At 41.3% G+C, this 14,642-nt stretch overlaps 1 protein-coding gene across 1 annotated transcript in view; it reads right to left on the bottom strand.

The window, feature by feature from the left end:
• Window positions 1–14,642, bottom strand: part of Cacul1 (CDK2 associated cullin domain 1) — a gene marked incomplete in the record, with an annotated part of 73,990 nt that overhangs the window by 39,802 nt on the left and 19,546 nt on the right. Inside the window, 2 exon segments of the mRNA XM_008827320.3 lie at window positions 10,430–10,532; window positions 11,496–11,622. Of these exon segments, the coding sequence (XP_008825542.2) occupies window positions 10,430–10,532; window positions 11,496–11,622 (230 nt within the window).

Genomic DNA, 14,642 nt, shown 5'->3' with positions numbered 1-14,642 from the left:
GAGAGAGAGAGAGAGAGAGAGAGACAGAGACAGAGACAGAGACAGAGAGAGAGACAGACTGAGACTCATACACATACCCCCAAATGTGGAAAAATCATTCAAGACAGCTTTAAGAGTATAAAGAATTAGTGCTGGGCATGGTGATGTATGCCTTTAGGTCCGGCACTCGGGAGGCAGAGGCAGGCAGATATCTGTGAATTCCAGGCCAGCCTGGTCTATGTAACGAGTTCCAGTCCAGCTGGGGCAACAGGGAGAGCCTGTCTCTAAAAGACAGGAAAAAAAAAAAAAACAAGGAACTTTATGTTCACTGAATTGATTATCCAAATTGTGGTGCAATAAAAGCTTATCTTATTAAATGATGTCAACTCAAATAAAATATAAATCAAAATATAATCAAAATTTCAGTGACTTAAACTGTGGCATATCCATGCAAGGGAATATTATTTGGCGACAAAAAGGAATGGGATATTAACCATGCTGTTACATCACTGAAACACAGTGAAAACACTGTGCCAGGTTAAGACAGAGCTAAAAGGCCACATAGTATATGATCTATTTGTTTGACGTGTCCAGAACATGCAAATCTATAGGCTAGAAAGCAGATTTAGTGGATGCCAAGGGCAAAGAGATGAGCACAGTGACTGCTAACAGTACTAGGTTTCCCTCCAGTGTTCTGAAATGAGTGGTAATGGCTACACAACTTTGCACAAAAAACCCACTGGGCCATACATGTTTAAAAGGTGATTACCAGAGTATATGAAGTTTATCTCAATAAAAAATGAACTTAATGAGTCTGGAGAGACAGCTCAGTTAGTAAAATGCTTGCTGCACAAGCCTGAGGACCCGAGTTTGGTCCTCAGTATCCATGGAAGAAGCCAGGCATGGTGTGGTACACACTTGTAACCCCAGCACTGGGGAGGCGCAGGCAGAGAGATCTTGTCTCAAAAACAAAGGTGAATGTCTTCTGGGAAATACCACCCTAAGGTTGAACTCTGGTCTCCACATGGATACATACCCGCAGACACACAAACACACACATTCACACAAAAATGGGTTTTCAAAAGAGATTAAAATTGGGCTAGATGGATGGCTCGGCGTTTAAGAGCACTGGCTACTTTTGCAGAGGACCTGGGTTCAATTTCCAGCACCCACATCGTGGCTAGCAACCATCTGTAACTCTAGTCACAAGGGATCTGACACCTTCTGCTGACCTCTGAGGGCAATGCACAACACAGGTACACTTACATACCTGCAGGCAATACACTCATACACATAAAATAAAAATAATAAAATATTTTTTAAAAGATTAAAAAGACAGCATTCTTCCGCTCTTGTTCATTATCTTTACTCAGGAACCCAGGTTAAGCGAGCCTCTCCCACTAGGAAAACCTGGACAGGAAAGAGGAAACATAGGGACTGGAGAGTCAACCTTAAGCACAACACGTGTGTTTGGGTACATGTTCCTTTCACTCACAAGTCTTATGTCAAAGCAAGTCACATGGCCAGGCCTAATGTCAAGGTGAGAAGTGTGCACAACTCTACCAAGCTTCCAGAAGGACCTGGAGAACTGCTAACACTGTAAACATCTTCAGCGCTGGCATGCGGACCCCAGGTCCTTAAACTAACTCAAGACCATTACAGGCCAGGAGACACCAGCAAGAGCAAGTCAGCAGCCCAGCCCTCAGATGCACACACTGTTGCAGAGATGACATCATAACTGGTAGTAAATACAGGGCAACCTGCTAAAGGGAGCAAAAGAGAAACCATGGTCAATGAAGCCTGCAGGGAAAGATGAAGCTCAAAACAGAGCAGCAGAGTGTCTCCTGGGCAGGAGGGGCGGGAGAAAGGACAGACTAGCAGAGACAGCAAATGGGACAGATATGACAGTGGAACAGGGCTACCATCTGAACTTAAAGCACGAAATGCTGCTGGGGGACTATCTCGGGAAGTTCAGGGTGTGAGGATCCTTGAACTCCTTGTGAGGGAGCACATGATTGCTCCGGATGGAAATGGCAATTCAATGCGCTATGAAAACGGGTGGTGAAGAATCAGGAAATGGACCAGAGGAAGGTATAGGGCCAAGACATGAGGCATTATCAATCTTTTTCTACTGTCCAGGTGAACATCCAAGAGGACTTAAATTAGGGAGGTAGCAGCAATAAACTTGAGACACTTCCCAGCAGAGGAAAATTAGCAAGACTTGGACCTTGTTTTATATTCCTACTCCATTACTCATCACATCCAGAACATGAAAATGACCAGTACACCCTCCCCCAAAGGACGTGAAAGGGGGAACCCCAGCATGTGATGCACTGCCCAGCATAAAGACACTAAATGTGTGGATGCATCTAAAATCAGTATCATTCTATTCCCTACCTCTAATGAGCTCCTAACAGTTCTTTGAAGCCAAAACTGATCAATCAGTTCTGTAACTCTCATCACTCTAGTCCAACCACAGAAGTTACCGATTAGGAAGTTAACAAGCCTTGCACTGTTTCTTTGACCTGGGCACCTCAGGCACTTCCTTCTCCCTTTTCATTACCAACAGGCCCATAGATTCTACCCCAAGATGCTTGAGGTCAGGTGTGTACCTTACTTTGCAAATTTAGAAGGTATTATGGTACACAAGCCGTGTATTATGAAAAGATGCTGTGTTCCCAAGACAACACACCAGCACTTCTGAGAGAAAGCTTAAGAAGAGTCTGAGAAAAAGTTCCTCACACAAGTTTAGATCAAGTTTTACATGAGCTTGAATACCAAATTTACGAAAAGACATTCTCTTTCAGCGTTGTTTTCTGGATTCTGGAATTGCAGGTGATCTTTGACTCACCTAGTCCATCTGTCCTACTCCAATCCATCTCACATTCTTAGCATACTAGTCTTTCAAGACACAGTTCCTGGCATCCAAGGACTTCTACACTTTGTATCTAATCTGTCTTTTTCAGTCTTTTCTCCTCTCAACCCGACTGAACGCCCTTCCTGTTTTCATGGGACGACTCCTTATGATCTGGCTGTGCCCAAACCTCTCCACAGAGCAGCCTCTGCTCATCAGGCTCTCTCATCCTTTCTTCATGACAAACCTCCATGCTGCCGTCCTCGCCACTGCCCTCCCTGGTGGGGACCCGGCACCTTTGCTTCGACACATTTCTCCTGCTCTGCACCCACATTTCTCTGGATAACTCTGAACTTTCCAGTGGTCTGCAAACAGAGTCCGTGCTTTAACACTTTCTTTGGGTTTCATTTGTTACTTGAGATAAATGCTAAGGCTACTGACTATTATTTTCTAAGAAAGCATTTTAGAGTCTTAAAAACAAAACAGCAAAAAGCTTCGGCTTCACACTACAAGCATCACCATTCCCTTCAAAACTTGCTCCTTCCATCATTTCCTCATGGGGCGTTTGAAGAACGGTTTGACGTTCTCAACCATACTGAACTTTTTTAGCTATCTTTTTGCTATTGACCTCCAATTCTTTTCTAAGCTCTGTATGACTCAAGCTCTGTGAAATACATCAGGGCTTACGTTATGAGGGGCATGTAGTCGTTTTAGTACAGCATCCAGGCTTACGTGAACAGAATGTGTCTTCTACCACTGATGAGTTCTAAACTGGCAATGTATTAACCAGTGTTCAAATCTGCATTCCTACTGTTACTTGGTTTGTTTCTTCATTGCTTTCTCACTAGGTTTTTAACTTGCCCTTTCCTCCTTCAGGAGTCTGTTCATGCCTGTGGCTGTTATTAAGTAGACACAGGTTGAGACTTGTTATCTTCCTAGTAACAGAACCTTTAGTCTTAATGGTTCTTTCTAACCAAGAACACCTCTTGTTCTGCTTTTTTTATTATTATTATCACTTTTATTTTAGGTGTATAAGTGTATTGTCTGCATGTGTGTGCAAGTGTAATTGTGTCGTGCAATGCCCACAGAGGTCAGAAGAGGGTGTAGAATGTGGGTGCTGGGAATCAAACCCCGGTCCTCTGCAAGAGTAGTCAGTGCTCTTAACCACTCAGTCATCTCTCCAGTCCCTTATTCTGCATTTCTATTGATCAGTGCAGCTATGTTACGTTTCTTTGGGCTAATGTTTGAATCCATTTTCTTTTCACTTTGTGTGCACATTTGTATGTAGGTGTGTACATGTGCCAGGGCATGCATGTGGAAGTCAGAGGACAAACCTGGGCATCAGTCATCACCTTCTACCTTGCTTGAGACAGGGTTTCCTTCTGCTGTCCTCACCTCATTGTTTTCCACTGCACATCAGCCATTTGGCCCATGAGCTCCCTGGGACTCTCCTGTCTCACAGGCAGCACTAGAATCACAGACACTCCCATTACATGCCTGGCTTTTACAAGGATCCTGGAGATTTGAACTCAGGTCTGTGCACTGCCCAGCTAGCATTTTTATCGCCTGAAACATCCCCCCAAGCTCCTTGTACAATTCTTCTATCATTTGCTTTCAATTTCTCTGCTTCCTTATATGTATCTTTTAGGTGTGCCTCTTGGTGGCAACATTTGGCAGGGTTGTAAAATCCCTCCAGTCTGATTACTGCTTTGATTTTTTTAACACAGCACTCAGCTTTACATTTCATATAAAAGAGAGAAGCTGAACTTAAGTCATCAGGTACCAAACAAGTCACTGAGTAACCAATGATGGGTACCATTATTTCATGCTCCATCTGTTCTTTATACCCTTTTCTATCTTTTCTTGGCTTATTTTTAAATTATTACGTTTTCTCCCTCATTATCTTGGAGTTACATTCCCATTCACCATTCCTTTAAAGGTAACCCTTAGACGATAGACTGCATTCTTCCCTTATATTAATCTAAAATAAATCAGTACTTTGCGACTTTTCAAATAATGCAAGGGCCTTAAAACATTTTAAATCAATTTGCTCCCAAACACCCACACACCCTGTCATGAGCCCTAATTACATATGTGTCTTTCATACCCTGTAACAAATTATCATTATTTGTGCCAGTGAGATGGTGAGGACACTTGCTACCAAGCCTGACTGATCTGAGTTTGATCCCTGGAATGGACCAATAACTGACTCCTACAAGCTGTCCTGTGAGTTCCACAGGTACACTGTGCTATGTGAGCATGTATACGTACACGTACACGTACACACACACACACACACACGTAAAAAGAGGGAAAAAAGAAATTATCCTAATTTATCAAGACTTCCATTTTATTTTTTTTTTGGTTCTTCATCCAACCCAAATTTCCAAGTTTTCACTTATGAGCATTTTCCTATCAGAACACCCAATTATTTCTTTCAAGTGAGAGACTACTAACAATGAATGTTCTCAGCTCTTGTCTGATAATGGATTCCCCCTGGTTTGCAATCCCCTAAGTTTTCCTACAGTGGCTATTTACTTCTGATTGAGAGCTAGCCATTGTTCATTAAAAATTATGGGAACCATTACATGCCTAGGACAATGCTAACTCCAGAGAGAATTTCCTTTTGCTTCTACTGAATGAAGGCGCCAGCAGATCAAGATCACTATCATCTGACCAGAAAGATGGCTTCAGTAAGCAAGAGGGTAAGGCTACAGCTTGTTACTCTTAGCTTAGCTGGGGTGTGCTCCTTCCGTTTGATGCCTTTGATGCTCAATTTATCACCACACCCCCACAAGTGTCTCAAAGCTCTACTGTATTTCACAGCCCAGGGCTCCACATGCAGCTCAATGGCAGAGCACCTGCCTCAATTTCACAGCCTAAACTCTTCCTCCTATAGAATAAACAAGTAACCCTACAGGGAGATGGTTCAAATGTTAGGCTCCCCTCTCAAGTTTCCTTCTCCCAGACCTTGACCCTATAATTCCTTACCTTTCTGTTACTTTCTGGGGTGTGTGTATATAAATTGTTCTTAGAAGGGATGAACCTCATCACCTACTCCTATCAATTACATACCCACTACTGTATCTAGTAGAAAACCTGGCATACTGGGCAGGAAACTGCTAACTACATCAAGTTTCCCACCAGGAATCCCTGCAATCAATAAACTAGCTCAGTTTGTTTGTTTGTTTTTTTTAATAATGACCAAAAAAATCAACTTCGATGCACTGAGGCAAGCAGCAGGATGTCTTCAGGTGTCTGAACAAGAATGCATATGCCCATAAAACTAGGGGTTTTAAGAGATTATTCAGCCGATAGAAGAAAACAGAGACAAACAAGAGAATACAGTGCTAGTGTGGGTACCAGACAATAAGGACAAGAAAGGGGCAGCAGCAAGGGACAGTCCGGTAGTCTACCAGCTGACCAGCTCCCAAAAGACAAGAGAGAGGAGTGGAAGATGGATGGGAAACATCAAGCCTGAGGTAAATGGCGATGTGGGTGGAGACAATTCAGATATGGTGACTATCAGAAGTAACTCAAGCTCAGCAAGCACCCTGGATGTCCTGGTCCAAGTCCTTACCTAAAGTATGGTGATTTCTAAAAGTTCAAATACAACTTTGCAAAATTAAGCAGATTACTTACTAAATAAATTGGCAAACCTATTTTCTATGTAAAACTATTTCCATTCATTTTTATGTCAAAAAAAACTAAAAATTCTGAGACTTTGCAGATGAAAAAAGGAAAATAACCAGAATTTCATTAAGACATTTAAAGGAGAAAGAAGTTATAGAGGGAAGATTTAAGATTTAAGAAAATGAAGGCAATTTCAAAAGACCTATACATCCATCCATCCACTCAGCCATCCACCCATCCACCCACCCATCTCCACCCATCCATCTCCACCCATCCATCTCCACCCATCCACCCATCCAAACACAATTAGTAAGAAGAATACTATGGTTTAACTATTGGTTAAGTGGTTTTACCAATTCAACAACAAAAGAAACTATTTAAAAGTTACTGAAGGGGTACCTTGTTCAGCAGTTTGTTTTTAAGGCACAAAGTTACATTATATTATATAAAAATTAGGTTTGACCAACTAATATATTAAAATCCCTGAAAGCAATATTCTCTTGCTTATAAGTCGACACCAAAAATATCAGGGGACTAAAGAATGCTATTTTACACAGTGCTTTTCAGTGTCTCCAGCAGACTGAGCCTTCAAATATGGATAAACAAGTCAAACCAGCAGCGATTTTAAGACATCCTTGACAGAGGCTGATAAACTGTGGGTCCAACTCATTGATCTATCAACTCCAATGCTCAAGCTCTAGTAATCTGTCAAGTGCAACTCATCCCCAAATTATTGTTTTGGCTCAAAAACTTCACTGCAAAAACCAGTCTGCAAACAAAATGCTCTACCCAAATACAAAGTCCCTGCCTGTGAGGCCTGGTATATTCTTCTGGTCCCCCACGAAAACTATCTTAAGCACCCACAGAACACAAAGATCTGTTATCATAAGAATTACTGGCTACTCTTTCCATCGGTTCTAGTCAGACTTAGCCGCTGAGCATTCACACAACATTTGCTGAGTTACAGCTGTGCCAGACACTAAGGATGGAAAGACAGACAAGACAGAGTCCTTGCCTCACAGAAGGGCCAGAAGAATAGTCAGAAACACAAAGACTGGAACACAACCACTGCCCTAAAAGAGCTCTACTGCCAAGAGGCTATGGGTCCATACACAAGGAAATGCCAACAGTCTGTTCTGTTCTGCATTGTTTTATAAGGAGGGCAACAATTCCAGGAAGGTTGTCCACGGGCAGACAAAAGTGAGTGTAAAACTAAGAAAAGAAGGAAGGAGGTTTTGCCAGGCTGGAAGAAGAAAAAAATACCTTACAACTTAGTGTAAAGGGACCACAGATATGTCAGTAAAGTCACTTCATGTTAATGTTGAGAAAGTTTACCAGAACTCAGCATGTTTAATCAAGGGGGACACAACTACACACAGGGCATGAAGTTCCTGTGTTTCTAGCCACTCTACCCTGCTATTTAATAATGGTTATAGAGTTTATTTATAGTCTTTCAGAAGAAATCATTTAGAGGATGGCATGATAGTTAACTCCTGGATTCCCAGCACTTGGGAGACTTAAGGCATAAGGCTCACCAGATCAAGGCCAGTCTCAGCCTGCCACAGCTATAACTCAGCAAGAGCCAAGAGTTAGTACAGCTCAGTGGTGGAGCACTTGCTTAGCATGGTAAGACCCTGGGATCAATTCCCAGCACCTTAAGAAAAGAAATTGAGCAAGTTTTTTTCAATTGTTCTACACTGCTAAACTCAGTGGGACATGTAATGACTATCTTGTTTTATAAAATGCTGTAGCAGCAGGGTGAGGGAATACAGACTGACACATACGTGACTGAAACTTAGGAGTAGAATCTGGTACCTCTGTGAATGGCAAAACGTCCAGACGTAGTATATGACAGACTTACCAGACTGACTGCTCATGGAAGCATTATTAGTTTAAAAGCTACCTAAAAATCTATCAGTGAAAAGCTGATTAAATAAATTAAGTTACATCAATAAAGTAAGGCAGAGCAACCAGCAAATCACCTGAGCAAGGACAGTGGCAGGAACCAGGACTGGCGAGTACACAGAATGGACCAGAGACTAGAGAAAAGGAGAAAGTAGCACTTGGCAAAGAGCTGCACTACATGAGCATTCACGGAGAAGGGAGAACAAGGAAGTGAGTCATTCAAAGCCACAACACACAGCTCCTGGGTTTCACCTGCAATGCCTAGGCAATAAATATCTGCTAATGAATAGCATTTATTCAACTGCAAAAAGATGAAGGAAACAACTTTACACTAACAACAGGAGAAGTTGTCTAAGTCTACAATTGGAAAAGAAAAAAACAAACTTTGAGCCGATAAGGCAGATCCACGATAAGGCAGCTCCTCGGGTTAAGATGCTACCACCAAGCCTGATTGATTATCTGAATTCAATCCCTGGACAGAAGGAGAAAACCAACTTCTACAAGCTATACCCCAACTTCTACTTGTGCACCAATCCCCAAAAAACACACAAATGTAAAAAAAAAAAAAATTAACTACTAGTGCAACAACTGTTGTTCAACTGTTGAAGTGAACAAGACCAAGATAGTTTATATACCACAAGCAAGTGAGGAGCAGCAGCATCCAAGCACAGAGCACTGCTGGAGCACTTCCTCACTGTGGTGCAAACCCTGATGACCTACTGACCCTTCCCACCTGTTATTTCTATGTTGGTTCTGGCCCTGGAATTCACAATGCCTTGTGGTATGGGAAGATTCAAAATTTTTATACTTTCCTCTCCCTCCACCTTCAAATCAACAGACTTAACTCCCTTAAAACCAGAGACCTGTAGGGACTTGACCCCCTAAATTGGTTTTGCCAGTATGTTGGACAATCTGGATTTTGCAGTGACATCACTGAGATGGCTCCTCAGAAAAGCAGTGCTTCCTTTTCTAAAATATTGTGGATCTTCCGATTGATAATTCTGCCATGTTCATTTCCTGAAAATCAGGATTGTCTTATGAAAAGTTGTGAAACAACATACTTAATGTGAAATGTCAGCCCTCACTCTAAACCTTCCCCATTGAGAGCACCAAATGAAGTTTCACTGGATTTTATAGTGGCTTTCTGATTTTGATAGTCCATATAAGAAGGGAGTTTGGAAAGTTCTTGTATACTGTTAATGATTGTCTGCCCATGTCCTGCCTGAAATACTGTGACTGCTTATGAAAAGTATCTTTAATAAAGCTGGATAGTTTGCCCTGGGGGAAAAAAAAGCTCATGCCTGACCTTGAGGCCCTGGGAGCTATACTGGGGAGGGTCTCGGGGGAGGACTGAATTAGGAAGTTAACACTCCTAGAGGATTTTCTGTCACCCATCCAGATCTTAAGAGCCCATCCACTGCAGAGATTTACCAACAGTGTTCCAAGTGTTAGAAATTTGTAGGCAAACCACTCTCAAAGATAACAAAGTTCAAAGGAAGGAATTAAAATATACTGGATCCATATTTTTAAACTATTTTATTATTTTGCGTGTATGAGTGCACTGCCCACATGTAAGAAGTATACCCGTGTTGTACAATGCCCACAGACGTCAGAAGGTGTCAGATCTCCTGGAACTGGAATTACAGATAGTTATTAGTCACCATGTGGGTACTGGGATCGAATCCAGGTCTTCTGCAAGAGAGGTCAGTGCTCTTAACCACTGAGCCATCTCTCTAGCCCCAGATCTATGTTCTTAATAAAATCCACCAAATAAAGTTAACTGAGAAAAAGAAGGTTTTGGGCCAAAGAAATGCTGATATAGTGGTAAGTGGAATCAGCTACGGTCTGAGATATAGTCAATATAAAAATTTCCATGATTTATGCCAAGTTTTTAAACAATCTCTTTAGATAATTTTGGTCCATATTCAACTAGAAATTATTTTATAATGTTGTATCATAATCAAAGTAACAAGATTCCCAATGTTCATTAGACAGCCTAGTTCCAACCACCCATTAAAAAGGCAAAACAGCAAGTTAACAATACAGTCGGTTCTTTACCTGAAGCTCCTTTGAGACTCTCTCTAAGTGATTGGTTATCTTTTTAATCAGATCACTGTACATCTGTTCCGAGTGCTGCTGGCAAACACACTTATACACACAACTGCAAGACACAGAAGCATTTAACTCAATCTGATGTTAAAGCACACTTTCAATATACAAACAACTCACCTGATACAAGGGATCAACCAGAACATGTAATAAGAATGGACCCTCCTCAATCGGTGTTCTATGGAAAGACACTGCCAATAACCTGAATAGTACACATTTAATCAGCACCAGATAGTCTAGGACTGGGTGAGGGTCTAAGGTCTGAATATGGTAGCTCCTTCCAAGCCAGCTTCTCTCACTCTTTTTGTTTTTAAAATAATGTCAAAATCAGGAAGAGAGCATGCTAATCAGCAGGAACTTTCTAATTCAGAGATGTTTGCAAATACAACCTCTGTGCATCAGCTGAGGGACTGAGCCATCAGCACTTCTTCTTGCCACTGTGCTGACACAGTATTTCCCAACCCGGTTCCTAATTTGTTACTTCCATTTACCAGGAACTGGGAAACAAAATATCAAAGAGAGTTAGAACCTTGCGTCAATAAACATCAAGGGTTACCTAGGATCTCCCTGTGAGAGACTAGAAACATTTTTTTTTTTTTTTTTTATTTTTTGAGATAGAGTCTCCCTATAGCCCCAGCTGTCCCTGAACTCACTATGTAGACTAGGCTGGCATTGAACTCACAGAGATCCGCCTGCCTCTGCCTCCCAAGTGCTGGGATTAAAGGTGTGCACCACCACACCCGGCGAAACAACTTATTTTATACCAGATCCTCCACTGGCTTTTCTCACTGTCTATGACAGAGGCAAGCAAGCAGAGGTAGACCAGTAGACTGCAGTTGGCTCTATCTTGACTTAAAAAACGTTTCAGAATCAAATCTCCAAAACCCAAGTGTGGACAGTATCTATGTGCAGCCTCATCTGCATACTTTATACATTCCATGCACACTGTCATCATCAAATTACCCTCAACCCCAATATACCCTTTCAATCCCAGACAAATTAAATGTCAACTTACCTGTAAATCTGTTCATAGGATATAGGGATATAGTCACCAGGACTCTGGGTTAAAAGCTGATCTATGGCACCGTCCAATTTTGGCCAGTATGTGCTCTTATAATCTTCAATTGTTATAACATTCATTACTACAAGTAAAAGGTAAAATAAACATTATGTGCCACATGTAAATACACATCATAGCCATTTTCTACTCAAATGTGGCCTTCCATTACCTCTCCTCCCATTTTAATTTTTTCAAAAAGGTCAGGAAGCAGAGGCCAACAGATCTCTGTGAGTTCAAGACCAGTCTTAACTACACAGCAAGAATTAAGCATTAATTTAAAAGAAATTACCATGGATCTATTTTCCTTAAAAACAGCACGTATCACTGGTTGCCTTCCCAATTTGCTATAAGCTTCTGTCATCAGTGCAATATTCTCAAAGAGGCCCTTGTCTCTCAAATACATACTGTCAATTATGCGACAAAATGATCTATCAGTGAACCGGAAGAAGTTCCTAGAAACTGTGACTTCCCACAGTGAATCCTCACAGATGTCCCCAGGAAAATCTTTGTAATGAACTAGAGGGGCTGAATTTTTTTTTAACTTTAAAAAAAAAAAAAACTTTACTGAAAATTTCATACATACATATAAGGTGTTTTGATCAAAATACTATAGTCTCAAAAGAGGCTTCCAGAAAATGTGCTGGGATTTATGGTGTCAGCAGTACTACTCAGACATAGTACTGTTCTAGTTCGGGCTCAACTACCTAGAGCTTGACAAACCCAATGAAAAAAATGACAATGACTTTTCAATGAAGGTTGGCCTCACTCCAATGGACAGGCTCAAACCTTCCCATGGGTCTTAAGGCCCTTTTAACAAGCTGGTGCTACTGTATTGTGTCCAAGAGTGACAGGTGCTTTACAACAGTGAGGTACTAAAGTTAATACGTGACAAATTCCAAGCAGAGGTGGCAGGTAAAGAAAAGCCTTTCTATCACATTCCTAACATCTACCCTTAGTCATTCAGGTTCAAAGCTTTTTCTTATCTATATACCACTTCTATCATTTTTATTCACTTTTAGCTCTACTTAAATTTATGCTAAGTCCCACAGAATCAGATCGCCTGGAACTAGAGTTACAGATGGTTGTTAGCCACCTTGTGGATGTTGGAAACAGTACCCAGGTCCTCTGCAAGAGCAGCCAGTGCTCTTAACTGCTGATCCATCTCTCCAGCCCTGTTTAAAGGACATTAAAAAAAAAATTTTAAGGCAGTCTAATGTAGCCCAGGTTGGCCTCAAACCTGCTATGTAGCTGAGAATAATGACCTTAAACTCCTGATCCTCTGGCTTCCATCTCCCAAGTGCAGGATTACAGGTGTGCACCACCATGTTGAGCTCCAGTATAGCATAAGCTTAAATATATTTTGCTAAAGCAGGGGTGTAGGTCAGTACTGGAAAACTTGCCTGGCATGAGAGGCTCTGGGTTGCATTATCAACACCACAAAAAGAAAAAAACAGTGCTAAATCAAAGAAGCCAGGCCCCAAAGTCTCCATATTTGTACAAGCTCCATTTATATAACACTAATATAGGCAAAACTATAAGAAGAAAAACATTATGGTTACTAGGGGATGGACAGTAAGGAAAAGGATTATCTACAAAGGGCTAATGGGAATTTTTCAGGCAATAAGATATCATGTATGGCGTTGTAACAGCAATAGACACTACTCTTGTCAAAAACAACCTTATACCATACAATGAGCCATCGAAGCTCTAGGCTAAGGAGGTAAAGATGAAATGCAAATGACAAAGCCTAACTGATAATCTCAGAACCAACAAGGAAGAGAATGGGCAGAAAAGTGTTCTGATAACAGAGCTAAAAGGGGGCTGAGCACATAAGCTCAAACCAGGCAAAAACCCAGCAAGAAGTGGGGAAGAACTCCAACCTGAGCTGAGGAACTGTTGGCAACCAATGACTACTGGAGAGGGAGTTGGTCTTCTTTAAGGGAGTGAAGCTCGATAGGCTGACCACGTTCCAGTGGATGGACACACCAAGGGACATTTGGGGAATACAAACCTGGCTCAATAGGCCTTAACATATATGACAGAATGCATGAAGTCTGGGGGGGGGGGGTTGAGGGTACAGATAAGGGAGAGGATCTAAATATGATTCAAGATGTGTTGTATGAAATTCTCAAAAATTCAATTTAAAAAAATTTAAAGGTGGGGGGCAGCTGAGGATATAGCTCAGTGGTAGGGCGTTTGCCTAACATACATGAGGTCCCTGGGTTTCCCCAGTGGTGGGGGGGGGCAGTAACTCCTAAAAATAGTCTTAATGCTCTAAATTTCTTTTTTTAATATTTTATTTATTATTTTTGTTTTATGTGTATTATCTGCATGTATGTTAAGTGCACCTGTGTCATGCAATTCCCGTAGAGGTCAGAAGTGGCATCAGTTCCCCTAGAACTGGAGTTACGGACCATTGTTAGCCACCATGTGGGTAGTGGTAATCGAACCTAGGTCCTCTGCAAGAGCAGCCAGTATTCTTAACTGCTGAGCCATCTCTCCAGCCCCCCACCCCAAATTTCTATTTAGGGAATATAAGCTCAGTGGCTGACTGCTCAGCCAGCATGGATAAGGTCCTGGGTTCAACCCCTATTACCACCATTTTAAAAAGTCTCTCAGTGTAGGGTAGTTCAATATACATAAATCAATAAATGTCAAAAAATCATATAAATGAACTCAAAGACAAAAATTCACACGGTCATCTCAATAGACACAGAAAAGGCCTTTGGCAAAATTCAGCATGCATTCCTAATAAAAGTCCTAAAGGGAATTGGACTGGAGGGAACATACCGTTAAAATAATTAAAGCTATATACAACAAATTCACAGCCAACATCATTCTAAACGGAGAAAACTGGAAGCATTCCCACTAAAATCAGGAGCCAGACAAGGCTGTCCACTATCTCCACCCTTTCAATAAAATGCTTGAAACTCTTGCAAGAACAATAAGAGAAGGAAATTAAAGGAGTACTAAATGGAAAAGAAGAGGTCAAATCATCCCCTTTTGCAGATATGATACTATACCTAAGAGATCCAAAAATTCTACCAGAACACTCCTAGATGATCAACACTTTCAAGAAAGTGGCAGGTTAAAAAATTAATT

The sequence above is a fragment of the Nannospalax galili genome, unplaced genomic scaffold (assembly GCF_000622305.1).
Source record: "Nannospalax galili isolate Female #2095 unplaced genomic scaffold, S.galili_v1.0 scaffold31, whole genome shotgun sequence".
Taxonomy (NCBI): domain Eukaryota; kingdom Metazoa; phylum Chordata; class Mammalia; order Rodentia; family Spalacidae; genus Nannospalax; species Nannospalax galili.
Note: the sequence above shows the minus strand (reverse complement) of the source record. Positions and strands in the feature narration are given on the sequence as shown.